Below are 26717 nucleotides of genomic sequence, written 5' to 3'. Positions count from 1 at the left end.
ACTTCTCTGAGACTCAGTTTTGATATTTGTACCTCACAGGTTGCTGTAAAGCTAAGTAAGATAAATGCATGGAGAACATCTAACAAGCACTTGGCTCAAAGTAAGTGCTGAAATAAGTGCTCATTTTCTTCCATTCTGAATGATCCTCCACTACAATTTGGTACATTTGACAAGGACCTAGGAAGGGCACATCTGCTCCTTCTATCCCTTCTTCCAGTTTCATAGAAAACAATTCAGTTTCAGATGCAGAAAGAACAGGAGTAGTTACTATTTTATTCTCATCTCTAAATTGTCTGTTGAAAGCAATTGGTTCTCAGAACCGGGGTCCGATAACATTATCTTTTTTTTTTTTTTTTTTTTTTTTTTGAGACAGAGTCTCACTTTGTCGCCAGGCTGGAGTGCAGTGGCATGATATCGGCTCACTACAACCTCTACAACCTCTGCCTCCCAGGTTCAAGCGATTCTCCTGCCTCAGCCTCCCAAGTAACTGGGACTACAGGTGCGCACCACCACACCCAGATGATTTTAGTATTTTTAGTAGAGACGGGGTTTCACCATGTTGGCCAGGATGGTCTCGATCTCTTGACCTCATGATCCACCCACCTCGACCTCCCAAAGTGCTGGGATTACAGGTGTGAGCCACTGAGCCTAGGCTTTTTTAAGATGGAGTTTCACTCTTATTGCCCAGGCTAGAGTGCAATGGCACAATCTTGGCTCACTGCAACCTCCACCTCCCAGGTTCAAGCAATTCTCCTGCCTCAGCCTCCTGAGTAGCTGGGATTACAGGCATGTGCCACCATGCCCAGCTGATTTTTTATTTTTAGTAAAGACAGAGTTTCTACATGTTGGTCAAGTTGGTATTGAACTCCGGACCTCAGGTGATCCGCCCACCTCGGCCTCCCAAAATGCTGGGATTACAGGTGTGAGCCACTGTGGCCTGGCCAGCAGTTTCTGCCTTAGCTGTTGACCCTGGCCCAGGCCCTTGTGCTTCTGGCTCCTCCCAGTCTCTCCAGTAAGGCTTTCAGCCAATACTAACCTCTGTTCTGCCTTCCCTGGGCCACTGTAAAGCAGAATCCTAGATAAAGGAGACTCAGAAGCTCCCATTTCACCAGCCCCGGAGTTGGGAATAATCTGTATTTTATCCTGGGGCTAATGCTGCTGACAGGGAATCCCTCAGGGTTTCACAGCAACTCTCTGGGGCAACAATTTAACCCATGACTTCCCCAGGGAAGGGGCACCAAGCTTCCCTTCCAGATGGGCTCCTCTTGGCCCAATCTCTCAGGGATCCAGAGTTTCTCCACCCTTCTACTCCAGGTCTCCATACCATTCCTGGCTGGCAGTGCCTGCCTCCCTCCTCCCTCTTGCAGGTTGAGCCTCTAATCCTGTGCTACCTGGCTTCATGTTGCACAGATCTCCCTATAGATCTCACAGCCTTTTTCTACATCCCTATTCCCCACCACTGCCCCCAAGAGATCTACACTTGTCTCTCATCCAGTGCCCTAAGACTAGATCCTCTTGGGTCCTGAAGTATGGCAGGCAGGAAGAATGTTAGAAGGAAGGGAAGAAGTGTGTATCAGTTATCACAACGGCTGAGGGATGCAGTCTTCAGGAAATCTATATAATCATCTTGTTTTAATTCTCACTATTATCACCACGTTCTAGCTAAGGACACTAGAGATAAGAAAATTAATTTGTGCAATCTCAATAAACAAGTTAAGAGAGGTGACAAGAATTTCAACTCATATGGGCTAACAACCACAGTCTCTCTACTGCTTCTTCCTATGAGCAGCTAATCAGATAAATGTTTCCAATCCTAGGGGCTAGAAAAATCCTTCCTAACTCCATGTTCCCCTCTACTCATACCCCCATTTCTCACCTTCCCCTCACACGAAACTTGTCAAAAGAGTTGTGTATCCTGTCTCTACTGCCTCATCTTGCACTCATTCTTTAACTCACTCTGGTCTGGCTTCCATTCCAACCACTCCACAGAAACTGCTCTGGCCAACGTGGCCAAAAGCTGCCATGAAGCCAAGTCCAATGGACATTTCTAAATCTTCATCTTACTTGACCTCTGGGATGCATTTCACACTCCTGACTACTCCCCAATCCACAAAACTCTCTTCATTTGGCTTCCCTAATGTCATACCCTCTGGTTTCCTTCCTACCTCTCCAAATAATCGTACTCTCCTCCTCCTGACCATTAAATGCTTCTCTCTTAATTTTGTCTTGGCTTCTTTCATCATTTCATTTTACACACTCAACTTTGAAGAATCTCACCTGATCCCCACTGAGGAGTCAGCCTCACAAGGACAGGGGTCTGTTTTGTTCACTGCTAAATCTCCAGCTGTAGCATGATATCTTGCATGCAATAAGTGCCCAATATTTGTTGAATGAATGAAAGGCTGGATGCTGAAGATTTCTATACCTGTATCTAAATCCCAGATCTCTCCCTTGTCTTCAGACACAGTCAATTACCCACCTAACATCTTCACTGGAACATCTCACATTCACCCTGACCCAAATTGACCGTATCCTCTACTGCCTCCCCAAACCAGACCCTCCCGCAGTGAACCTTCTCTCAGTTAAACACACCACCATCCACATAGAAGGCAGCCAGAATCCAGGCATTACCCTGCACTGTTCCCTCTCTTTCAAGCCCTACATCCAACTATTCCATGCCCCAACACTACCTTAGTTCCTACCACCAACCTGAGTTAATCCAAGAGGCTGAGATACATGCCTCCAATCTGCCTCCTTCTAACTCACAGTCCACACAGCTCCAAGAAAGATCTTTCTGAAACAGAAATCTGAAATGTTGCTCCGCTTCCTTAAAACTCAACAAAACTCCTAGGATAAAATCCAAATTCCAGGCCAGGTGTGGTGGCTCACGCCTATAATCCCAGCACTTTGGGAGGCCAAGGTGGCCGGATCACCTGAGGTCAGGAGATCGAGACCAGCCCGGCCACGAGACCAGCCTGGCCAACATGGAGAAACCCCCATCTCTACTAAAAATACAAAATTAGCTGGGCATGGTGGCACACGCCTGTAATCTCAGCTACTCAGGAGGCTGACGCAGGAGAATCACTTGAACCCGGGGGGCAGGGGTGGGGGGGAGCCGAGATTGTGCCATTGCCCCCCAGCCGGGGAAAAAGAAAAAAAACCCCGTCAAAAAAAAAAAAAAAAAAAAAAAAGGCCAGGAACAGTGGTTCACGCCTCTAATCTTAGCACATTGGGAGGCCGAGGTGGGCGGATCATGAGATCAAGAGATCAAGACCAGCCTGGCCAAGATGGTGAAATCCCATCTCTACTAAAAAAAAAAAAAACTACAAAAATTAACTAGGCGCAGTGGCAGACGCCTGCAATCCCAGCTACTTAGGAGGTTGAGGCAGGAGAATCGCTTGAACTGGGCAGGGCGGAGACTGCAGTGAGCTGAGATCATGCCACTATACTCCAGCCTAGGCAACAGAGTGAGACTCTGTCTCAAAAAAATTAAATAAATAAGAAAGAAAAAGTCCAAATTCCTCACAAGGCCAACAAGGGCCTACTTGGCTGCGCCCTGGCTGCCTCTCCATAGTAGACTTGTTGCACAACATTTGTTGCATGCCATGTGACAAGAATAAAAGAAAAAACATTAAATTATAATGATAAGAGTCAAATATAGCTCAGAGATTAAGAAAGCATGTTCTGGCCAGGTGCAGTGGCTCACGCCTGTAATTCCAATACTTTGGGAGGCTGAGGTGGGCGGATCATGAGGTCAGGAGATCGAGACCATCCTGGCTAACACGGTGAAACCCCGTCTCTACTAAAAAATACAAAAAAATTAGCTAGGCGCAGTGGCAGGCGCCTGTAGTCCCAGCTACTCGGGAGGCTGAGACAGGAGAATGGCGTGAACCCAGGAGGCAGAACTTACAGTGAGCCGAGTTCGCGCCACCGCACTCCAGCCTGGGCGACAGGGCAAGACTCCATCTCAGAAAAAAAAAAAAAGAAAAGAAAGCATGTTCTACAGCCAGATTCCCTGGGTTTGAATCCTGGGCATACCACTTATAGTGTGACCTTAGGCAAGTTACTTAACCTCTCTGAGATTCAGTTTGCTCATCAGTAGAATGAGTATAATCGTAATAGACAATTCCTAGGGTTTTTCTGAGGACTAAATGAGTCCATACATGCAAAGCACTTAAAACAGTGTCTCACACACTGTAAGAACTTAAATGTTAGTTATTATTAATAACTAGTCACTAATGTTACTAAAAACTCTCAGCTAATTTTTCTTTAATTTTTTTATAGAGATGGGGTCTCACTGTATTGTCCAAGCTGGTCTCAAACTCCTAGCCTCAGGTGATCCTCCCATCTTGGTCTCCTGAAGCACTAGGATTACAGGCATGAGCTACCACACCCAGCCCCTTTAATGACTTTTGATTGCTGCCTGATACTTCCTTTCACTCAACAGTGGACAAAGGATACAGATTCTGAATGAATTAGTAAATGTGCACCCACAACTTACGCTCTCTTTGAATACTCTCTGAGCACTGCCTAAGGTGCTTGCCTCTCTCCCAACCTCCACATTTGCCTACTGCCTACCAAGCTTCTTGGAAAACTTCTCCTTCATGTGGGGAACGATGACAAAGAGGCTGTGTAGAATTGAGAGGAAAACTTCCATCAAAGCTGGGTGGGTGGTCTGCTCCAAGTGTCTCTGCAAAGAACCAGGAGAGAGAACATAGCCCATCAGGACTGAGTCTCTGAAGAAGAAAAGGCATCAGAGAAAATTCTCATCAAATCTAGCAACAGTAGATTAACTCCTTTCACTTGAAAGACAAAAGAAAAGCTAGGGAATTTAAAGTCCAAACCTACATCTAAGGCTTGGATCACCTAATAGATTGCACTAGATACTTTACCTCTTTGGGCCTCTGTTCCTCAAAGACTAAAATCGGAATAACAAGATATCCCTCCCAGAAACAAATGTGGTCTGGTGCATAAAAACTGCTTTCTAAACCATAATGCAGAATGACTTTCATGTTTCTATTACTATAGTAATAATAATAATATAGTTAATAAACTGCCTTCATATTTGTTTTTTTTTTAGGGGGGGGTTGTTTTGGTTTTTTGTTTGTTTTTTGTTTTTTGAGATGGAGTCTCACTCTGTCACCCAGGCTGAAGATCAGTGGTGCAATCTTGGCTCACTGAAACCTCTGCCTCTCAGGTTCAAGCGATTATCCTGCTCATGCTCCTGGGCAGCTGGGATTACAGGCACGCATCACCACGCCCGGCTAATTTTTGTATTTTCAGTAGAGACAGGGTTTCGCCATGTTGGCCAGGCTGGTCTTAAATTCCTGATTTCAAGTGATCCACCCCCCTCAGCCTCCCAAAGTGGTGGAATTACAGGCGTGAACCACCACACCCGGCCTGTTATTATTATTTTTAAGGCTGGTCAAGTAAAGCAGGGAGAATGAAGAAGGAACAAAGAAATCTGTAACTGGTTGTGATCAATTAGTTGTAAATACCATTGCACTCAGACCAGCCTTCAGGTAATTCTTCAAGAGTCATAAGGCAGTCTTATGTGGTAGACACAGCTCTGAATTAGGAAAAAAAAAAAACCAGGGTTCTAGTTCAGGCTCTGTACATAGCCACCACAATGTGCCCCTGGGTTGTCACCTCCTCCCTTCCCTGAGTCTCAATTCCCTTTCTGTAAACAGCTGGGTCCTCAGAGGCATTGTTCTTGTTGACACCTTTCCTTTCATTTTTAGAGCAAGTTTGGTTGTTTTTATTATTATGAAAGTAATATATGCTCTTTAAAGAAAATATGTAAAATACAGAAAAGTAGAAAGAAGGAACAATACAATAATTCTATGATCTTCTAGATTTAGCTCTAACACTTCAAAAATCTAGGAGGAAGGCAGGGCAGGTGAGTAAACCGCCATGAGTTGCCCAAGTCTTACTGTTAGTGGGTTAAGTCAGGGCCACAGTCCAGGGTTCCTGACCACTACCTCCTGCAGACTCCAGCTCAATGGCTTCTTCAAGGAAGAGAACCTCACTCGTGCAGAGCCAGAGGTGCCTCCCTGCTGCCACCTACTGTTCCCAGTAGATGGTTAGGAGTTGCCCTTTCCTGACTAACAGGTACTGTTCACAGGCTCACAGGATGCCCAAACCTCAAGCAGGAGAGGACTCATCCAAGGTTACCCAGAGTCAGCAGCTCTTGGCCTTGCTCTTCCCACCATCTCAACCTCAAGTCAATTCAGAATGAAGCTCTTCAGGATCAAGCCTCTCTTCAGAGTGGTCATCTCTCATTTTACAGAACACACTTGGATAACAGACATTCACTGCTGCTCATTATTAAAGACACAAGAAAAGCTAGGGGACCTGAAGTAATAGGTTCAATCTCAGCACCATTATGGGCTTGCTTTATAAGTATAGAAATATGACAACCTTATCTGTAAATTAGGGCAAATTATAGCATCCATCTCCCAGGGTCATTGGGAGAACTAAATCCGGCAGTGAATATTAGGCACTTATCGCTCCATAAACTTACCTACTTACTATTTTATTATTACTGCTTTCTATTTTTTCTTAAGAGGAACCTGTTAGTTTCATAATGAAACACTACATTTTATTTTTAGAACAAAGGAAAGGTTCTAAGAATTGCACTGCTGAGACCCCCAGAGAGTTCCTTTGAGCAGTCACTGCCTTATGCCTCTGAGCCTGGCTCGCCTGCACATTCCTCTCTTCCCCAAGCTTCATGCTGCCCATGGCTCAGGAGAACGCACCATCACCATAGGGATACACAGCAAGTCACAGGCACTGAGAAGAAATTCTGAGAAGGCCTCCAAGGTGTCTTCCTTCTTGGCGCTGGGAGCTGTGAATGGATTCTCCTGGGCTGAAGGCTCACTCTGGAATTCTATAGCCAACCTAAGAAATCAATGTGTGAGTATATCCACTACCACCTACGCAACCTAAAGATGACAAACACCCTCCTGGGGGGTGGTGGGGAGTGCCTGTGCTCAGAGTCCAGGGAAAGTATCTCTATTATCAGATCAGGAGAAAGTTCAATAGACCACAATGAGGAGAGGACTTGATCCCTGGCTACATCTCCAGATTCTTGCTCCCCACCCCTCCCCCAACTATGTATACTTCCACCCCACTGTGTGTACTTCCCTGAATATGCCATGTTATTTGCTATTTCCCATTCATTTGCCTTTAAATATGCTGCTCTCTCTATCTGGAATACCTTCCCCAGGTTCTTGAAAACCTAACAAATCCCACACGTATACAAAAAAGCATCTCTTCCCCAAGAGACTGTGAGCTTCTTGCGGGCAGGAGTCATTCTGACTTTTCTTTCCAGCCCCACTGTCTAGCATCAGGCATGGCACACAGTAGATACAACAAACATTTGTTAATGTAAACTGAATTAATTCAAAAACCATTCAGTGAATACTTATAGTGCTAGTCTAGTTGGGGGGTGGTGGGGAGTGAAGGAGAATAAGACACAACCTCATGGCATAGTAGCAAAACTCCATGAGGAAGGAATCTTTAGAAAGGTCCTACCCCTAGCTGCCTGCCCTCAAGCCTCCTCCACACCCCTGCAAATCCTACCCCAGCCAAAATCCTCTTTGCCATACAGCAGAGTATCAGAAATCAAGTGTTGCCTCTAGAACTTCACCCATTGTCTGAATCCCTTCCACACCTACCTTCCATGCTATTGCTTCCTATCACAGAGGGCTCCTCACCTGCAGGCACTTCTAAATCCCTCCAGAGTGCTCAGGAGGAACTTTCCCCTTTGAAGAATGGCCTTCTCTGAATCTCTACTGGAGGCATGGCCCTGAGGTGGGAAGGAGAGACAGGAACCTAGTGATCAAGTATATGCTGTGTCTCAGCCTATGCTTGGACGACTGTAGACCTCTTCTTCTCACACTGCAGTCTGACATTCCTGTACACCTAACTTTCCAAGAGATCTTGGCTATATCCTTGCCAATAGCTCCTTTTAAAAATCGTAGCAAAGCTGGGCGTGGTGGCTCACGCTTGTAATCCCAGCACTTTGGGAGGCCAAGGTGGGCAGATCACGAGGTCAGGAGATCGACACCATTCTGGCTAACATGGTGAAACTCCGTCTCTACTAAAAACACACACACAAAAAATTAGCCAGGCATGGTGGCGGGCGCCTGTAGTCCCAGCTACTAGGAAGGCTGTGGCAGGAGAATTGCTTGAACCCCGGAGGCAAGGGCTGCAGTGAGCCGAGATCACACCACTGCACTCCAGCCTGGGCAACAAGAGCAAGACTCCATCTCAGAAAAAAAAAAAAAATGGTAGCAGGGGCCTGGCGCAGTGGATCATGCCTGTAATCCCAGGACTTTAGGAGGCCAAGGTGGTCAGGAATTCGAGACCAGCCTAGCCAACATCGTGAAACCCCGTCTCTACTAAAAATACAAAAATTAGCCAGGTGTGGTGGTGCATGCATGTAATCCCAGCTACTCGGGAGGCTAAGGCAGGAGGATCACTGGAACCCGGGAGGCGGAGGTTGCAGTGAGTCAAGATCGTGCCACTGCACTCCAAACTGGGGCCACAGAGTGACACTTTGTCTCAAAAAAAAAAAAAAGGTAGCAGTGTTGGAGGGACCTTAACCAACAGTCTCTCTGAACCACAGGAACGGCTATTGGTCTATTATATGCAGAAAGCTGTCACAGGCTAGTGGGCATTAGCTTGACTGTAATGGCCCTATTAGTTGCTCTAAAACACAAGAAAATCTCCACTCCATCAGATGTAAAGAGCTTAGTTTCCAAAGTTAATCCTGAAAGATGTAATTAACATTCACACTGACAGTGTCTTACCTGATATCTTAAGTCTATAAGCTATTAAAAGTCAGCAACTACAACACATGGTACATGGTTCAGATTCTAAGATTCTAGTGAATCCAGACTTAAATAATTTTGTGAGCATGTTTACTCTATCTGCTTGTAATGATATAAACAGAGAATGTACATAATAGACTGGGGTAAAAACACCCTGGAATTTAGTATCTAGGCTTAGGTAATTTCTAGTTATAGACCTCAGAGAAAAATTATTTAACCCTCGTGGCTTTAGTTTCCCCATCTGTAAAAATGGGAATAATAATCCTTAAGCCTCATAGTAGCCATGTGTGCATGAGAAAAAGCCATGAAATGGCATACAAAAGTAAGGGAATATACTAATTATCTTTCTAAAAACACATTGCAGCATGATCTTCAGAAGCAGCAGGCTGCAGTACACTGACCAGGGGCCTCCTGTTCAGCAAGGTCTGAGAAAACTCCGCACACCGGTTTAGCATGGCTTCTAGCAAAGCCTGCAGTTCCCCATACTGCACAGGTGGAGCACTCTGATGGTCCTTCCTGCATCCAGAGAGACAAAAGTAGGTTCATGGTAAGGCAAGGGTATTCCCAAGATAACCCCAGGTTCTTAGGCAACGAGAGGCAGTGCGGTTGGACCAGAACATGGAATTTAATCTGATAAAAATCCTTACTCCAGGCCAGGCATGGTGGCTCACGCCTGTAATTCCAGCACTTTGGGAGACTGAGATGAATAGATGTCTTGAGCCCAGGAGATGGAGACCAGCCTGGGCAACATGGTGAAACCCAGTCTCTACAAAAAATTAGCCAAGTGTGGTGGCACATACCTGTAGTTTCAGTTACTCAAGAGACAGAGGTAGGAGGATTACCTGAGCCCAAGAAGGTAGAAGCTGCAGTGAGCTGTGATCACACCACTGCACTCCAGCCTGGGTGACAGAATAAGACCTTGTCTCAAAAAAATCCTTACTTCAGTGCTTATCTAGCTGCACAACTTCTTGTACAGTCCTTGACCTCTCTAACCATCAATTTCCTCATCTATTAAATGAGGCTTAATAGTACTTTTCTCATAGACTTATTATGGAGATCAAATTCAATAATGTATGCCAAACACTTAGCATGATGCTTAATACATAATAAGTCCTTATAAATGTCAGCTGTGTCTATTATTACTATTAAGGATACAAGGTTTTCTCACAGAGGAGAGCTTGCTGGTGAAAGAAGCACTATCTAGAATTGAATGTGCATCAAGAGAGTAACAACCACTGTTTTCCATTAAGTAACAAGCTCTCCTGGGGAAGAGGGATCAAACTTTGTTAACTCAATGAGGAAAACCAGGATCAATAGGTAAATGTTACTAAGATCCAGAGATGAAGTCTCACTCTGTCACCCAGGCCGGACTGCAGTGGTATGATCTTGGCTCCCTGCAACCTCCACCTCCCAGTTTCAAGCAATTCTCCTGCCTCAGCCACCTGAGTAACTGGGACTACAGGCGCATACCACCACACCCAGCTAATTTTTGTATTTTTAGTAGAGATGGAGTTTCACCATGTTGGCCAGGCTGGTTTCAAACTCCTGACCTCAAGTTATCCACCCACCACAGCTTCTCAAAGTGCTGGGATTACAGTCATGAGTCACTGCAACCATTGTGAGAACTTAATTTTTTTTTTCTCTCTTTTTGAGATGGAGTCTCGCTCTGTCACCAGGCTGGGGTACAGTGGCGCAATCTCAGCTCACTGCAACCTCTGCCTCCCAGGTTTAAGTGATTCTCCTGCCTCAGCCTCCCAAGTGGCTGGGACTACAGGTGCATGCCACCACACCCAGATAATTTTTGTATTTTTAATAGAAACGGGGTTTCACCATGTTGGCCAGGATGGTCTCAATCTCTTGACCTCACGATCCGCCCACCTCAGCCTCTCAAAATGTTGGGATTACAGGCGTGAGCCACCGCACCCAGCATCAGTCTGATAATTTTCTGAGTCAAAGTCTATAGAAGTATAGGGGACCATCTCTAGGGAGAAGTGAGTTCCCCATTCTATGAGATTATATGCAGAGACTGGAAAAGTACTTTTGGAGATTCAATCATTGTGAGTATGGGGTAAATGTAGACAGGTAACACTTAGGGCCATTTGAACTCTCAGATTCTATAGACTCAGATGAGCTAAGAGTCATTGACTAGTTTAATTGTGAGCTCCCAAGAGGAAAGGGACCAGTTCCATCTTTTTACTTTACCTAAACAGAGACAGGTGCATTATAAGTTGATGATTAATAGAACAGATTATCAAATGAATGAATGACTATTTTACAGGGTATTGGTTTCCTAGGGCTGCTAGAATAAATTACCACAAACTGGGTGGCTTAAAACAACAGTTTATCCTCTCACAGTTCTGGAGGCTAGAAATCTGAAATCGAGGTGCCGTCAGGGCCATGTCCCCTCTAAAGCAAGCTTGTCCCACCTACAGCCCACAGGCTGCATGCAGCCCAGGACAACTTTGAATGCAGCCTGACACAAATTTGTAAACTTTCTTAAAACATTGTGAGATGAAACCCCATCTCTACTAAAAATACAAAAATTAGCCGGGCCAATATGGTGAAACTTCGTCTCCACTAAAAATACATAAAGTATCCAGGCATGGTAGCAGGCACCTATAGTCCCAGCTACTCGGGAGGCTAAGGCAGTAGAATTGCTTGAACCTAGGAGGCGGAGGTTGCAGTGGACCGAGATTGAGCCACTGCACTCCAGCCTGAGCAACAGAGCGAGGCTCCACCTCAAAAAAAAAAAAAAAAAAAAAAAAGGTAAAATAATCCAAGGCTTAATAACCTGCCCCCTATCCATCTCTCTGCATAATTCTAACCCAACAGATTTCCTGCTTCTCCAGGAAACACCCTTTTCATGTAACCTGCTGGTCAACTGGCTGCTACACCCTGAGCAATCTCTATAGTCTCCAACCCACATGTTTCTCTAATCCTAACAAATCTAACTCTCACCCTTCATAGCACAACTGAAATGCCACCTCCTGCCCAAAACTGCTGGTCTCCTCTAGCAATGTCCTGCTGGGAGATTTCCAGCTCAGCATAGGTGCCTCTGATTGACACTGCTCTTACTTATGCTTTTGTTACCTTGTCGGTTTACTCATCCCACCCATTCTGGAATTGTGCCCTAGATTTAGAGATTCAAATTCAGGGAAGGACAAAGGAGGAAAGGAGACAGACTGAAGTCACTGTCATGTAAATGCTATTTTTTGTTTCAATTTTTAGAACCAACCTAGAGTCAAATTACAAAGATTTAAATATAGTTACAGAAGACTATAAATATTAACAACTTTCACAATGTAAAATTAAAGGTACAGCTGACTGGCCTTGAGAAACAGAAGTAGGGAAGAGAGGGGAAAAGAAGAATTGGGGTGCTATTAACCACGTAGGAACTCAGGAGACACTGCTTCAAGTTGAGGGAACAAGAAATACCAGTTTTAGGTACATTATTTAAAGGTTAAAAAACAAAATATTAAATAGCAAAAATGCCAAGGACATGTAGAGAAGACACAAAATGTGAGCTAACTAAATCTTGATCTTTCTTACTGGCAAGTCAATGAATAATGTCTTAAATTTAAGATGGGGATTATAGGCACCTGCCACCACGCCCAGCTAATTTTTTTGTATTTTTAGTAAAGACAGGGTTTCACCATGTTGGCCAGGCTGGTCTTGAACTCCTGACTTCAGGTGATGCATCTGCCTTGGCCTCCCAAAGTGCTAGAATTACAGGCATGATCCACCATGCCCAGCCTATTCCTTTTCATGATAAATCCTGTATTATTTATTTATTTATTTTCAAGAGAGGATCTCACTCTGTCACCCAGGCTGGAGAGCAGTGGTGTGATCATAGCTCACTGTAACTTCAAACTCCTGGGCTCAAGTGATCCTCCTGCCTTACCTCCAGAGTAGCTGGGACTACAGGTGCATGCCACCACACCCAGCTTATTTTATTTTATTTATTTTATTATTTGTTTATTTATTGTGAGACGGAGTCTCGCTCTGTCACCAAGCTGGAGTGCAGCAGCATGATCTTGGCTCACTGCAACCTCCAACTCCCTGGTTCCAGCGATTCTCCTGCCTCAGCCTCCCAAGTAACTGGGATTACAGACACATGCCACCACACCCAGCTAATTTTTGTATTTTGGGTTTTGTTTGTTTGTTTGTTTGTTTGTTTGAGACAGAGTCTTGCTCTGTTGCCCAGGCTGGAGTGCAGTGGCATGATCTCGGCTCACTGCAACCTCCACCTCCCAGGTTCAAGCGATTCTCCTGCCTTAGCCTCCTGAGTAGCTGGGATTACAGGTGCCCACCACCACGCTCAGCTAATTTTTGTATTTTTAGTAAAGACAGGGATTCACCATGTTGGTCAGGCTGTTCTCGAACTCCTGACCTCATGATCTGCCCACCTCGGCTTCCCAAAGTGCTGGGATTACAGGTGTGAGCCACCACACCCAGCCTAATTTTTGTACTTTTAGTAAAGATGGGGTTTCACCATGTTGGCCAGGATGGTCTCAATCTCCTGACATTGTGATCCACCCACCTCGGACTCCGAAAGTGCTGGGATTACAGGTGTGAGCCACTGTGCCCGGCCTATTTTATTTTACACTGTTTCGTAGGGATGGGGTGGCACTATGTTGTCTAGGCTAGTCTCAAACTCTTAGCCTCAAGCAATCCTCCTGCCTTGACTTCCCAAAGTGCTGGGATTACAGGCACGAGCCACCGTGCCCAACCAATATCTTATTTTGTATTATTTGAATACATTACTTTGTTAGAAATTTAAAAGAGAAAATATGGTAACAAAATAAAAGTTACTCTATACATATGGGTTTCCTGGGTTATTTATTTATTTATTTTTAAGATTTCAAGCCCCTTGCTAAGGAATAACTTCCCATTGTGGTGCTAGGATCCCTTAGTCTCACTATCCATTTTAACATCCTTCATTCACATATTGACTACCTATGAGGAGCCAGAGACAGAGCAGTGAAAAAACTGACAAGGTCCTTGAGCTCCTGGAGCTTATATTTTAGTGGGGGGAGGAGAGATATAAAACAAATGAATAGGCTGGGTTCAGGGGCTCATGCCTGTAATCCCAGCTATTTGGGAGGCTGAGGCAGGAGAATTGCTTGAACTCAGAAGGCAGAGGTTGCAGTTAGCTAAGATCGCACAACTGCACTCCAGCTTGGGGGACACAGTGAGACTCCGATTAAAAAAAAAAAAAAGGCTGGGCATGGTGGCTCACGCCTGTAATCCCAGCACTTTGGGAGGCCAAGATGGGCAGATCACGAGGTTGGGAGATCGAGATCATCCTGGCTAACACAGTGAAACCCCGTCTCTACTAAAAATACAAAAAAAAAATTAGCCAGGCCTGGTGGCAGGCACCTGTAGTCCCAGTTACTCAGGAGTTTGAGGCAGGAGAATGGTGTGAACCCAGGAGGCGGAGCTTGCAGTGAGCGTAGATCGTGCCAGTGCACTCCTGCCTGGGCGACAGAGTGAGACTCTGTCACAAAAAAAGAATAAACAAGAACTTTCAAAAGTTTGATAGATGCTATAGCAGTCTGATAAGGTCAATTAGGAAAGGAAATTCTGAATGAGACTTGATTGACAAGAAAAAAGCAGTCACAAAGATTTAAGGGACTATTATTTTGGGCAGAGTTGGAATAATTAGTGGCAGGAACAAGTTTGATGTGTTCAAGAAACAGAAAGCAGATCAGAGGAACGAGCAAGAAGTGACTGAGTACTGCTTGTGGAGTCAGGGACCCAAATCTAATTCTTCAGATCCCAAATTGGGTGTTTTTCTCTATATCCCAGTCGCATGGACAAATTGAGATTGAAGTTTCTGGAATAAAGCACCAGGCAGTTGGAAATGTCGTTTGGAGTTCAGGAAAACACTATAGTGGGCTGAATGGTGGTACCCAAAGATGTCAGGTCCTAATCCCTGGAACCTATGAATGCTATTTTCTACAGTAAAGTTTTCACAGGGAATCTTGAGATAAAGCAGTTATCCTGGATTATTCAGGTGGTCCCCTACATGCCATCATAAGTATTCTTATAAGAGAGAGGCAGCCAGGCATAATAACTCATGACTGTAATCCCAGTACTTCGAGAGTACTTTGAGACTTTGTCCTATCTCAGCCTCCTGAGTAGCTGGGATTACAGGTGTGTGACACCACGTCCGGCTAATTTTTTATATTTTCAGTAGAGACATGGTTTCTACTACATGTTGGCCAGGCTGGTCTCAAACTCCCAACTTCAGGTGATCCACCCACTTCGGCCTCCAGAAGTACTGGGATTGTAGGCGTAAGCCACGGCACCCGGTCCTCCAGTACACTTTAAATCATCTCTAGATTATATATAATACCTAATACAATGCAAATGCTATATAAATAGTCATTATACTGTTTGGGTGTTCTTTTTTTTTTTTTTTTTTTTTTTTTTTTGTGAGACAGAGCCTTGCTCTGTCACCCAGGCCGGAGTGCAGTGGCACAATCTTGGCTTACTACAACCTCCGCAGCAATTCTCGTGCCTCAGCTTCCTGAGTAGCTGGGACTACAGGCATGTGCCACCATGCCCAGCTAAGTTTTTGTAGAGAAGGGATTTTACCACGTTGGCCAAGCTGGTCTTGAACTCGTGACTCAAGTGATCTGCCTGCCTTGACTTCTCAAAGTGTTGGGATTACAGGGATATGCCACTGTGCCTGACCGGGTTTCTTTTTTTTTTTTTTTTTTCTTTTTCCTTTTGAGACAAGGTCTCACTCTGTTACCCAGGCTGGAGTGCAGTGGTGTGATCTCAGCTCACCTCAACCTCTGCTTCCCAGGTTCAAGCAATCCTCCCACCTCAGGCTTCGAGTAGCTGGAACTATAGGTGTGCACCACCATGCCTGGCTAATTTTTGGATTTTTAGTAGAGACAGGTTCTGTCATGTTGCCCAGGCTGGTCTTGAACTCCTGGGCTCAGGTGATCCAACCCATCTTGGCCTCCCAAAGTGCTGGGATTACAGGTGTGAGCCACCATGCCCAGTGTGTACTGTATTGTTTAGGGAATAATAACAAGAAAAAAAGTCTGTACGTGTTCAATACAGAGACAACCATCCATTCTTTAAAATTTTCAGCTGGGTGCGGTGACTCACGCCTGTAATCCCAGCACTTTGGGAGGTTGAGGCAGGTGAATCACCTGAGGTCACACATTCGAGACCAGCCTGGCCAACATGATGAAACCTGTCTCTAATAATAATACAAAAATTAGCCGGGCATGGTGGTGCACACCTGTAATCCCAGCTACTTGGGAGGCTGAGGCAGGAGAATCACTTGAACCCAGGAGGCACAGATTGTAGTGAGCTGAGATTGCACCATTACACTCCAGCCTAGGCAACAAGAGCAAAACTCCATCTACAAAAAAAAAATTCAATCCATGGTTGGGTGATTCCATGGATGTGGAATCCACAATTATGAATAGCCAACTATATTAGGTATTATAAGTAATCATCAGCTGCCCTGTCCTCGACAGGCCCTTAGGTACATGCAGGGATGGAAAGTTCAGCCTGCCTGGGTCTCTTACCTCAGAAAAGCAGAAGTGGCCTTCACGGCCTCAGCAGCCACCTCTAGCACAGGGCTGCTAACCGCTTCTTGGAGGGCACGGCCAGCATCTCTGCACATGGCTGAGTTTGTGAACAGCTTGATCTCCTCTGGCTGCCTGAGAAATGTTAGATGAGAAATGAGTAGGTGAACTCTTATCACTGACCCCACCAGGAATGAAAGCCCACTTTTACTTCTGCAGTCTGGCCCCTACAAGCCTCATGTTCTACCACTTTGCTCACCGGGTCAGGATTTCAGTGAAAAGCAGCAGGCCCTGCTTGTGCAGCTCTGTGTTGTTCATCTCCAGGCTTCCCTGCAGGCTCCTCACCACTGCCTCGATCCCTACCACAGGATGACATGACAGAGGCCAGGGATCAGTGCTCTCTTGTTCCTTCACTGCCCACCCAGGAGAGGTGACAGGCTCTGGACAGCCTGTATCAGTTGGAGGCCACTCGTGGAGGGACCCTGACAAGACTGAGCTAATGGGACCAGACTGTGAGATCTTTGAGGCTGGGCCCTCATCTGATTCATTTTCCCAACACCCAGTACAAGCCACAGCACAGTCCCTGGCACTTGAGGTTTTCAGTGAACACCTACTGACCAAGACGTATTTTCTCCACTTGGCATACTCCTGTTCCTCCTTGGAGAATCAGGTCAAAACTCCTCTAAAAAGCTTTCCCTGATCCACTTAGAGCTGTGAATCTCCCCTGTGCCCCTACAGCTCCTGTGCTTCCCTGTAGCAGAGCTCTAATCAGCTCATAACGAAATTTCCCTTTGCATATCTCTCCCTTTTCTGAGGGCAAGGACCAATGTTATTTGTTATCTCTAAATCTCCAGGTCCCAGCCTGGTGCCCGGCTTATACTAGGAATATAAAATGAATGACTGAATGTGCCTACTCTAAAAATCTAGATGTGATATAATAAGTCCCAGACAGTGGGCTCACGCCTGTAATCGCAGCACTTTGGGAGGCTGAGGCAGGCAGATCACCTGAGATCAGGAGTTCGAGACCAGTCTGGTCAACATGGCGAAACCCCGTCTCTACTAAAAATACAAAAACGTTAGCCAGGCATGGTGGCAGTCGCCTCTAATCCCAGCTACTCAGGAGGCTGAGGCAAGATAATTGCTTGAACCCGGGAGGCAGAGGTTGCCGTGAGCCGAGATCGCGCCATTGCACTTCAGCCTGGGCAACAGAGCAGGACTCGGTCTCAAAAACAAAAAAAGGCACCCGGCGTAGTGGCTCACGCCTGTAATCCCAGCACTTTGGGAGGCCAAGGTAAGTGGATCACGAGGTCAGGAGTTCGAGACCAGCTTAGACAACATGGTAAAACCCCATCTCTATACTAAAGATACAAAAAATTTGCTGGGTGTGGTGGCACATGCCTGTAATCCCAGCTACTCAAGCGGCTGAGGCAAGAGAATTGCTTGAACCTGGGAGGCGGAGGCGGAGGTGGCAGTGAGTCGAGATCACGCCATTGCACTCCAGCCTGGGTGACAGGGTGAGACTCCATCTCAAAAAAAAAAAAAAAGTCCCAGACAAGGAAGGACAGTTTCAAGAAACTTTTAAAGAATAAATTAGCAAAACTTAGAGACTACCTGGATGGTTAGAAATCTGGGGCATGGGAAAGAACTAAATCTAAAGTTGAGTAACACTGTTTAGAGTTGTTAACATGCAACAGGAATTCATCTAGTGGCTAAGAGAAGTGTCCTTCTCTTGCTGAAGCGTCTAAACATATATACTTCTGATAATCAGTGAACAGCAGAACATTTGGATATCAATACTTACATATGAAATCTGGTAATGAGTTTGGGCTGATGTCTAGACTCAGTGCTCCCCTCCAAAGTGGAGGCTTGCTGCTATCCAACTGCAAACTGCTGTCTACCCAACCCAAAGCTAGTACAGGACCCTTACTACCAACCATACACCGTGTGGCACTTGGAAAAAAAGAGTGGCTCTTCTGCCAGGAGTGTCAAGCAGTTGTAGCTGGACCAGACGAGCATTTCACTGGAAGAAGAAAGATGCTCAAAGAGGAACTCTGACAAGGAAGAGGATGAGAAAACAATAAATGACAGTCATATGATCACGATCCCTTAACTGATGCTAAGGCTTTGGATTTATTCAGCACCTTACTCTTACTACTTCATCTGTTCACATATCCTCTCCATGAGTCATGATCATCAATCCACTAATAAACCTGGAAAGTGCCCTTGGTTATGGTTTAACCTCTTCTTTTTAACAGATGGGGAAACTGAGTCCCAGAGAAGAGGCACTATTAGTGGCGGAAGTAGGATTGGAACCTAAGTCTCCTAATTCTCAGAATGGGCAGTGGTGTGGATGAAGGGAAAACAGTTTTTAAGAGTCAGAGAGGCTTGACTTTTTATCCCATCTCTGCCACTGACTAGGCCTGTCAATTATTTCATTTTCTGATCCTCAATTTCCTTATCTATAAAATAGTGAAGATGAAGACCTAAATGTGGTAACATTTGCAATGTACCTCATAACAGCCCCTGCTCATAACAGTCCCTTGAAAAATACTGTTTCCTGCTGCCTGCCTGGTCCACAGGTCTTTCCACCACCCCACATTAGGGTTTTATTCATAGGTGACCAAATAAATGACAAAAAGCAGTAACAAATTGCTCAAGGTCATACAAGAAATCTGCAGCAATAGGATTCAGATGTTATGAGACATAGTTCATAGGGTCTGTCATACACAATTGAACCTGTCACCACCCCATCCTTCTAATACAGGGAGGAGAAGGTTAGAAGCATTCCCCTACCTGGGATGTCAGCATGGATGAAGGCCGGGGCATGCTTTGCTGGGGAGTGGACAAGCACCGCAATTATACAGTGAGCACTGGCCACCTGCAGGGTTTCATCTCTAGAGAGGAGAAGCTGGAGAAACAGGCAGCAAAAAGTAACCCAGTCACACCACCAACAGGACCAGAAAAACTGGCCTAGGTGCCTCAGGGCAATAGCCTAATTCATTTCTGATCCTTCCTGTCCTACATGGCAACAGGCACAAGGATGGGGCTCAGGAGAGCCATTACGGATTATGGGAAGGGGTCTCTGTGAACAGCAGCAGGTGAGAAAAATAAGGAAAGAACACAATGTAAAATCTACCAGGGGCACTCAAAGAACACTGTAACTGTCATCACCAATGAGTGCTCAAGCCTTCATTAACAAAAGTACTCTCAAAGTCCTCATGCGGTTTATTTATTTATGAAACAGGTCTCACTCTGTTGCCCAGGCTGGAGTGCAGCGGCATGATCATGGCTCATGGCTCACTGTAACCTCTGCCTCCAAGGCTCCAGCGATCTTCTCATCTCAGCCTTCTGAGTAGCGGGGACTACAGGCACATGCTACCATGCCTGGTACCTTTTTTTTTTTTTTTTTTGAGACAGAGTCTCGCTCTGTCGCCCAGGCTGGAGTGCAGTGGCATGATCTTGGCTCACTACAACCTCCGCCTCCCTGGGTTCAAGCGATTCTTCTGCCTCAGCCTCCTGAGTAGCTGGGACTACAGGCGTGCACCACCACACTCAGCTAATTTTTGTATTTGTAGTAGAAACAGAGTTTCACCACATTGGCCAGGCTGGTCTCAAACTCCTGACCTCGTGATCCACTTGCCTTCGCCTCCCAAAGTGATAGGATTACAGGCATGAGCCACTGCGCCTTGCCTTGTTTTTTTTTTTTTTTTTGACACAGGGTCTCACTTTGTCACCCAGGCTGTAGTGCAGCCATATGAACACGACTCACTGCAGCTTCAACCTCCCCAGTGTAAGCAATCCTCCTGCCTCAGCCCCTCAAGTAGCTGGGACCACAGGCATGCACCCCGACCCTGGCTAATTTTTAATTTTAATTTTTATTTTTGTAGAGACAGAGTTTCACCATGTTGCTCAGACTGGTCTCAAATTCCTGAGTTTAAGCAATCCACTTGCCTTGGCCTCCCTGAGTGCTAGGATTACAGGCATGAGCCACCATGCTCAGCTCCAGCTCATTTTAAATTTTTTTATAGAGACAAGGTCTCAGTATATGGCCCAGGTTGGACTTGAACTCCTGGGCTCAAGTGATCCTCCCACCTTGGCCTCCCTAAGTGCTAGGATTACAGGCATGAGCCACTGTGCCCAGCTCTCCCTCATCTGGCTTTGATGTTTACAACAATTCTGTGACATAACAAGGAAAGGTTCTACTATAAACCTTAATTTACTGAGTGCACAGAAAAGATTTAACACAGTAGGCCTGAGGCTATTATACTTAGAAAACCCTGTCTGCAAGGCTGGCTCTTGGCTGGGTTTGGGAACTTGGATTTCAGGAGGGTTCCTACCAGAACTGAGAAAGTGGCTCATTGTGACTAAACTATTTGTACCATGAACAGTTGACCTTTGAACAACGCAGGCTTGAACTGTGTGGTTCTACTTATATGTGGCCTTTTTTCAACTGAACACTGATGGAAAATGCAGTATTCACTAGATGTGAAACTGGCATATGCAGAAAGCCAGCTTACTGGGGTTTGCCAGGGCTGACTGTAGGACATGAGCATATGTGGGTCTGGATATATGCTGGCAGTCCTGCAACCAATCTCCCGTATATACGAGGGACAACTGTAGTTTATGCTGAACATCTGTTTTCCTTCTGGGAGTCTGGAATTTTGGTATATGCTCAGCAGAGGATACCTACATGAACAGCCAGTCCCCCATAAAAACCTGGGGTGCTAAGACTCTGATGATCTTCTTTAGTAGGTAAGGGTTTCACATGTCACAGTTCATTCCTGGGAAAATTAAGAAGTGCATCCCATGTGACCCCACCGGGAGAGGACTCTGGAAGCTTGTGCTGGTTCCACCAGACTTTGCCCCATGAACCTTTCCTTTTGCTGATATTGCTTTCCTTGCACTGCCGTAAATCGTAGCTATGAGTATGACTAGATGTTGAGTCCAATGAGTCCTCCTAGCAAATCATCAAACCTGGAGGTAGTCTTGGGGAACTTTAGCAAGGTTAGGTTACTTACTCTAGGCTACACAGCTGATAAGTGGCAAAGCTAAGGTGCAAACTCAGGTCAGTCAAGTCCAAATCTAGGAGTCTTCCCACAACTGTGATGCCTCCCCCATCAGAATTTTTAGATCAGGCATATTTGCTACTCTAAACATCTCAGTGAATTTCCATTGCACTCTGAATAATAGCCAACCTCCTATTGGTCACCATAGCTATTAGGGATGTCTCTAACACTTTCAGAAATCAGAAAAGCGTTAACTGCAACCACAGATTTTAAGTATCATAGAAGCTGATTTGGGGGGAGAATAGTGCCAAACAGAATATACATCACCAGAAGAATGGAGGGCATGCCTGGTTTTACAGCTTTTCAGAAAAAGGACCAAGTAGACATGAGACTACTCATGTCTGGCAAAGAGACATCTGAGGACTGCAAGCTTAACCCCATCTCAGCCATATTGGACTTACAAGTGGACATATAAACAGACTCCCTGTTCGTCAGGAAAAGAAAAAAAAAAAAAGCCAGATTTTCTGATAGTATATAAAGGAGTTTAGAAAGTAATATTTATCTTGTTCCCTTTTATAAAAGAAATGACATACTGTATTTGATTTTAAGATGCTAGTGATGTAAGGCGAGCCATTATTTTATGCACCACTAAGAAAGAAAAAGTGCTACCAATTAAACTATGATGCACCGTTGATGGTAAAATGTCTCCCAATTTCAGAGCTGTTAAATGTGAAAACAATGTATCTCAGAATCAAAGAAATATGATATGTATCCATTAAAACAATGATTCTTGGTTTAAAATACTCTTTTTTTGAAGTTTAATTGGTTAAATTTCATTACACTTCAATTTTGTGACTTGATAACACATTTTTAGGTTTCCCTGTTGTTGTTTATGTACCTATGTTTGAAAATGGCAAGAGTAACTGCTTTTAAGTTAGTTATTACAGCTTAAAACTGCACTAAAACTTATGGAATACATGTATGATTCCTAAGTCAGAAAGCTGATCCTAGCTCATTATACTTGATGACTGACATTTAAACTCTGAAATGGACTAAACTATTTTCTTTAGAAGTCAGTTCTTTTCTTTTCTTGCTTTTGTCTCAGGACAAACTTTTTCTTGCTATATTCTCCTGCCTCAGCCTCCCAAATAGCTGGGATTACAGGCACATGCCACCATGCCCAGCTAATTTTTGTATTTTTAGTAGAGACAGAGTTTCACCATGTTGGCCAGGCTGGTCTTGTACTCCTGACGTCATGATCCACCCGTCTCGGCCTCCCAAAGTGCTGGGATTACAGGCATGAGCCACTGCACCCGGCCTCCCTTCTCACTTCTAACCAGAGCTCCTTCTCCTCTTCCTTGCTGCAGAAAGAGCCCCAGAGTTTGGGCAATGAACCCCTGCTATCACATGAGGGTTTGCAGCTCTGCGAGTCCCTGTGCTGAGCACTGGGGAAAGATGCCAGACTCAGGTTTTGCCCTGAAGGAGCTCCCAGCCAGTCAACCACAATACGGTATAAGGTAAGCACTGTGACAGTGGGTCACATTCTGCCTAAAGGAGCCAGGGTGACAGGGAGCCCTATAGGCTTGAAGGCTGACTCAGATTAGCAGATAAAGAGAGGAGAAAGGCCCTATAGACAGAGGAAGAGCACAGGCACTGAGACAGGATTACCTAGCATTATGAAGGACCACGGAAAGACTGCATGTGGCTGGAGCACTTGGTTATGGGGTAGAAGAGACAGGAAAGTAAGGCTGAAGGGATGAGCAGGATCCAGATAAAGAGGGTTCTCAGTACCAAGCTCAGAAGCTGATCCCTAAAGCAATTGAGGTGACTTTGTTTCTATTGCTGTAAGTATTCTCCATTTTCAGGCAGCCCAGATGTGAAGGGGAAGTACAGAGGTAAGAATTCATGGCCGGGCATGGGGGCTCATGCCTGTAATCCCAGCATTTTGGGAGGCCAAGACAGGCAGATCACAAGGTCAGGAGTTCGAGACCAGCCTGGCCAGCATGGTGAAGCCCTGTCTCTTCTAAAAATGCAAAAAATTAGCCGGGCACGGTGGCTTGGCGCCTGTAATCCCAACTACTCAGGAGGCTGAGGCAGGAGAATTGCTTGAGCCTGGGAGGCAGAGGTTGTAGTGAGCCGAGATTACGCCACTGCACACCAGACTAGGCCTGGGCGACAGAGCGAGTCCATCTCAAAAAAAAAAAAAAAAATTTACAACTGAGGCTGGGTGCAGTGGCTCATACCTGTAATCCCAGAATTTTGGAGGCCAAGGTGGGAGGATCACTTGAGCCCAGGAGTTGAGACCAGCCCAGGCAACACAGAAAGATCCTGTCTCTACAAAAAATTAAAAATTAGCCACGCCTCATGGCGAACACCCGTAGTCTCAGCTACTCAGGAAGCTGAGACAAGAGGATCGCTTGAGCCCAGGAGGCTAAGGCTGCAGTGAGCTGTGACTGTGCCACTACATTCCAGCCTGAGTGGATACAGCAAGACCTCGACACTTAAAAAAAAAAGAATTTACAAATGAAAGGAAACCTACTTTCTATCACCCAGGGTGGAGTGTAGTGGCATGATCGTGGCTCACTGCAACCTCCACCTCCTGGGTTCGAGCAATCCTCCCACCTCAGCCTCCTGAGTAGCTGGGATTACAGGTGTGCACCACCACGCCCAGCTAATTTTTTTTTTTTTTTTTTGAGACGGAGTCTCGCTTTGTCACCAGGCTGGAGTGTAGTGGCGTGGTCTTGGCTCACTGCAACCTCCACCTCCCAGGTTCAAGGGATTCTCCTGCCTCAGTCTCCTGAGTAGCTGGGACTACAGGCACGTGCCACCATGCCCAGCTAATTTTTGTATTTTTAGTAGAGACGCGGTTTCACTATGTTGGCCAGGATGGTCTCGATCTCTTGACCTTGTGATCCACCAGCCTCGGCCTCCCAAAGTGCTGAGATTACAGGCGTGAGCCACCACGCCCAAGTTTTTTGTATTTTTTATAGAGACAGGGTTTTGCCACGTTGCCCAAGCTGGTCTTGCACTCCTGGGCTCAAGCAATCCACCGACCTAGGCCTCCCAAAGTGCTGGGACTACAGACATGAGCCACCGCCCCCAGCCAGTAGTATATTTTTTTGCCCAGTAAGAAAACACTTGGAAATCTGAGATAGGAGTGGTAGATGAAGACGAGGCCCAAGAAGCACTTGGGTCCCCTTGTTATTGAACCTAGAGACCAAGAATCACAAGACAATTACCTTTTTGAGCACCAAAGGCAGTGAAGTATCTCCTGACGACCCTTCGATATTCTTAGCACTTTCTCCCAGTCCATCCTTATTCATGATCATGGACACAAAGAGATCATACTTCAACAGCTGCCTCAGTAAACCTAGGAAACAAAGGGATTGGGAAGTAAGGAGAGAGGAACACAGGCACCAGAGTCCTCCCAAGATAGCCCTTCAGACATCCCAAGAGAAATTTCTTCATGCCTCCATAAATATGAAGAATGGTTAGAATCCTTAAGCACCAATTTGCTTGTTGCACCCAGCTCTCTTCCATACAGATCTAGTGAGAGCCTACCAAGTGCTAGGCCTAAGGGTCTAGGGATTCAAAAGTAAGCAAGATAAACATAGCCCAACTGCTCCACTCAACTAAAAGTTTCATGAGGGCAGGAATAATGTGAGTTTTTTCACCGTAAATTCACCTGGCATAGTTCCTGACACATAGCAGGAACTCAATAAACATTTTTTGACTAACAAAGGGAGCATACACTCCTGCAGGAGAAACAAACACAAAAACAAGTCAGACAAGGCCAGGCATGGTGGCTCACACCTGTAATCCCAGCACTTTGGGAGGCCGAGGCGGGTGTATCACTTGAGGTCAGGAGTTCAAGACCAGCCTGGCCAACATGGTGAAACCCCCTCTCTAGTAAAAAAATACAAAAAGCAGGGGCATGGTGGCACGCGCCTGTAGTTCCAACTACTCAGGAGGCTGAGGCAGGAGAATCACTTGAACCCAGCAGGCACAGGTTGCAGTGAACTGAGATCACGTCACTGCACTCCACTCTGGATGACAGAGTGAAACTCTGTCTCAAAAAAAAAAAAAAAAAAGTCAGACAAATGACCCTTATAATTGTGATAAATGATATAAATGAGAAGTACCCAAATACATGAAAATGTATATGAGGATTTTATATACATAAAATCCCCTAGTGTGGGGGATCAGTAAAGCCTTCCATCAGCAGGTACCATTTAAGCTGAACCTGAAAGATAAGTAGGTAAAACTAGGTGAAGTGAGGAGAAGTATTCCAGGTACAGAGAACAACATTCTAGAAAGTGAAAGAAAGCCAGAATGGTTGGGGGTAAAAAAAAAAGTCCAGAAATTATGTCTGAGAAGTAGTCACAAAAGACCACATAAACTATGTTAAGGATTCTGGTACTTATGCTGGGATTCATGGTAAGTCACTAAAGTGTTCCAAATAATACATACTTTAACAAGTAAAGAAATGCTTGTCAGAATATTAAATATTAAAATTAAATAATGTGGAAAAAAGCCCAGAGGACCATGGGAAATCAAATGAAGCATCTAATCTAGCCTGGGGGCCCAGGGAAGGCTTCTGTAAGAAGATATTTGAACCAAATCTTAAAGGATGAGAAGTTGGATGCGAGCCAACTTCTGGGCAGAGGAGTATATAAAGGCAGGAGAGCATGGTGTGCTCCTGGAGATGCATTTGGTTCAGTAAGGCTGAGTTAGGGTGGGGACAGATAGAGAAGTGAGAGATGAGGCTTGAGAGGTTAATAAGGATTAGACCATAAACAGCTTATGAGCATAGTGGGACCCCATCTCTACATACACATAAAAAATTAAAATGCCTGGCAAGGTGGCATGCCCCTGTAATACCAGCTACTTGGGAGATTAAGGTGGGAGGATCACTTGAGGCCAGGAGTTCGAGGCTGCAGTGAGCTATGAACATGCTACTGTACTTCAGCCTGGGCAACAGAACAAGGTCCCATCTTTAAAAATAAGTAAATTAAATAAAATAAGAACTTGTGAGGATCTTGGGTTGTAAAGTAAGTGAATAAAATGATATAAGACAGAATATAAGACCCATAGCACTTCAAGGGTCCAAAGGGTGTGACTACACCCCTGGCTAAGGGGAGAGGGTGGGAAGGCAAGGCTCCAGAGAAGAGGTGGCCTTTAAAGTGTTGTCTGAAAGGAGAGAAAGTTAGTACTCCCCTTGACCAGGATAAAAGAGGCCTGACAAATGTGCATAGGGTGAATTTTTTTTATTATTTAAAAAAAAAAAAAGGCCGGGCGCGGTGGCTCAAGCCTGTAATCCC

At 45.3% G+C, this 26717-nt stretch overlaps 2 protein-coding genes and 1 pseudogene across 7 annotated transcripts in view; 1 reads left to right on the top strand and 2 right to left on the bottom strand.

Moving 5' to 3' along the window:
* SEPTIN3 (septin 3) overlaps nt 1–26717 on the bottom strand; it is a 429247-nt gene that overhangs the window by 256976 nt on the left and 145554 nt on the right. The window lies entirely within an intron of this gene.
* Nucleotides 1–26717, bottom strand: part of MEI1 (meiotic double-stranded break formation protein 1) — a 97637-nt gene that overhangs the window by 46882 nt on the left and 24038 nt on the right. Inside the window, exons 7-15 of the mRNA XM_023222291.1 lie at nt 24636–24766; nt 19184–19298; nt 18325–18441; nt 16650–16749; nt 16391–16525; nt 9239–9353; nt 7719–7810; nt 6759–6900; nt 4579–4690 (exon numbers count right to left, since the gene is read on the bottom strand). Coding sequence (XP_023078059.1) covers nt 4579–4690; nt 6759–6900; nt 7719–7810; nt 9239–9353; nt 16391–16525; nt 16650–16749; nt 18325–18441; nt 19184–19298; nt 24636–24766 — 1059 coding nt within the window. The remainder of the gene's footprint in view (nt 1–4578; nt 4691–6758; nt 6901–7718; nt 7811–9238; nt 9354–16390; nt 16526–16649; nt 16750–18324; nt 18442–19183; nt 19299–24635; nt 24767–26717) is intronic.
* Nucleotides 26580–26665, top strand: LOC111549178 (annotated as a pseudogene).

The sequence above is a fragment of the Piliocolobus tephrosceles genome, chromosome 19, assembly GCF_002776525.5.
Source record: "Piliocolobus tephrosceles isolate RC106 chromosome 19, ASM277652v3, whole genome shotgun sequence".
In the NCBI taxonomy this organism is placed as follows: domain Eukaryota; kingdom Metazoa; phylum Chordata; class Mammalia; order Primates; family Cercopithecidae; genus Piliocolobus; species Piliocolobus tephrosceles.
The sequence above is the reverse complement of the archived record's forward strand: the minus strand, read 5'-3'. Positions and strand labels throughout refer to the sequence as shown.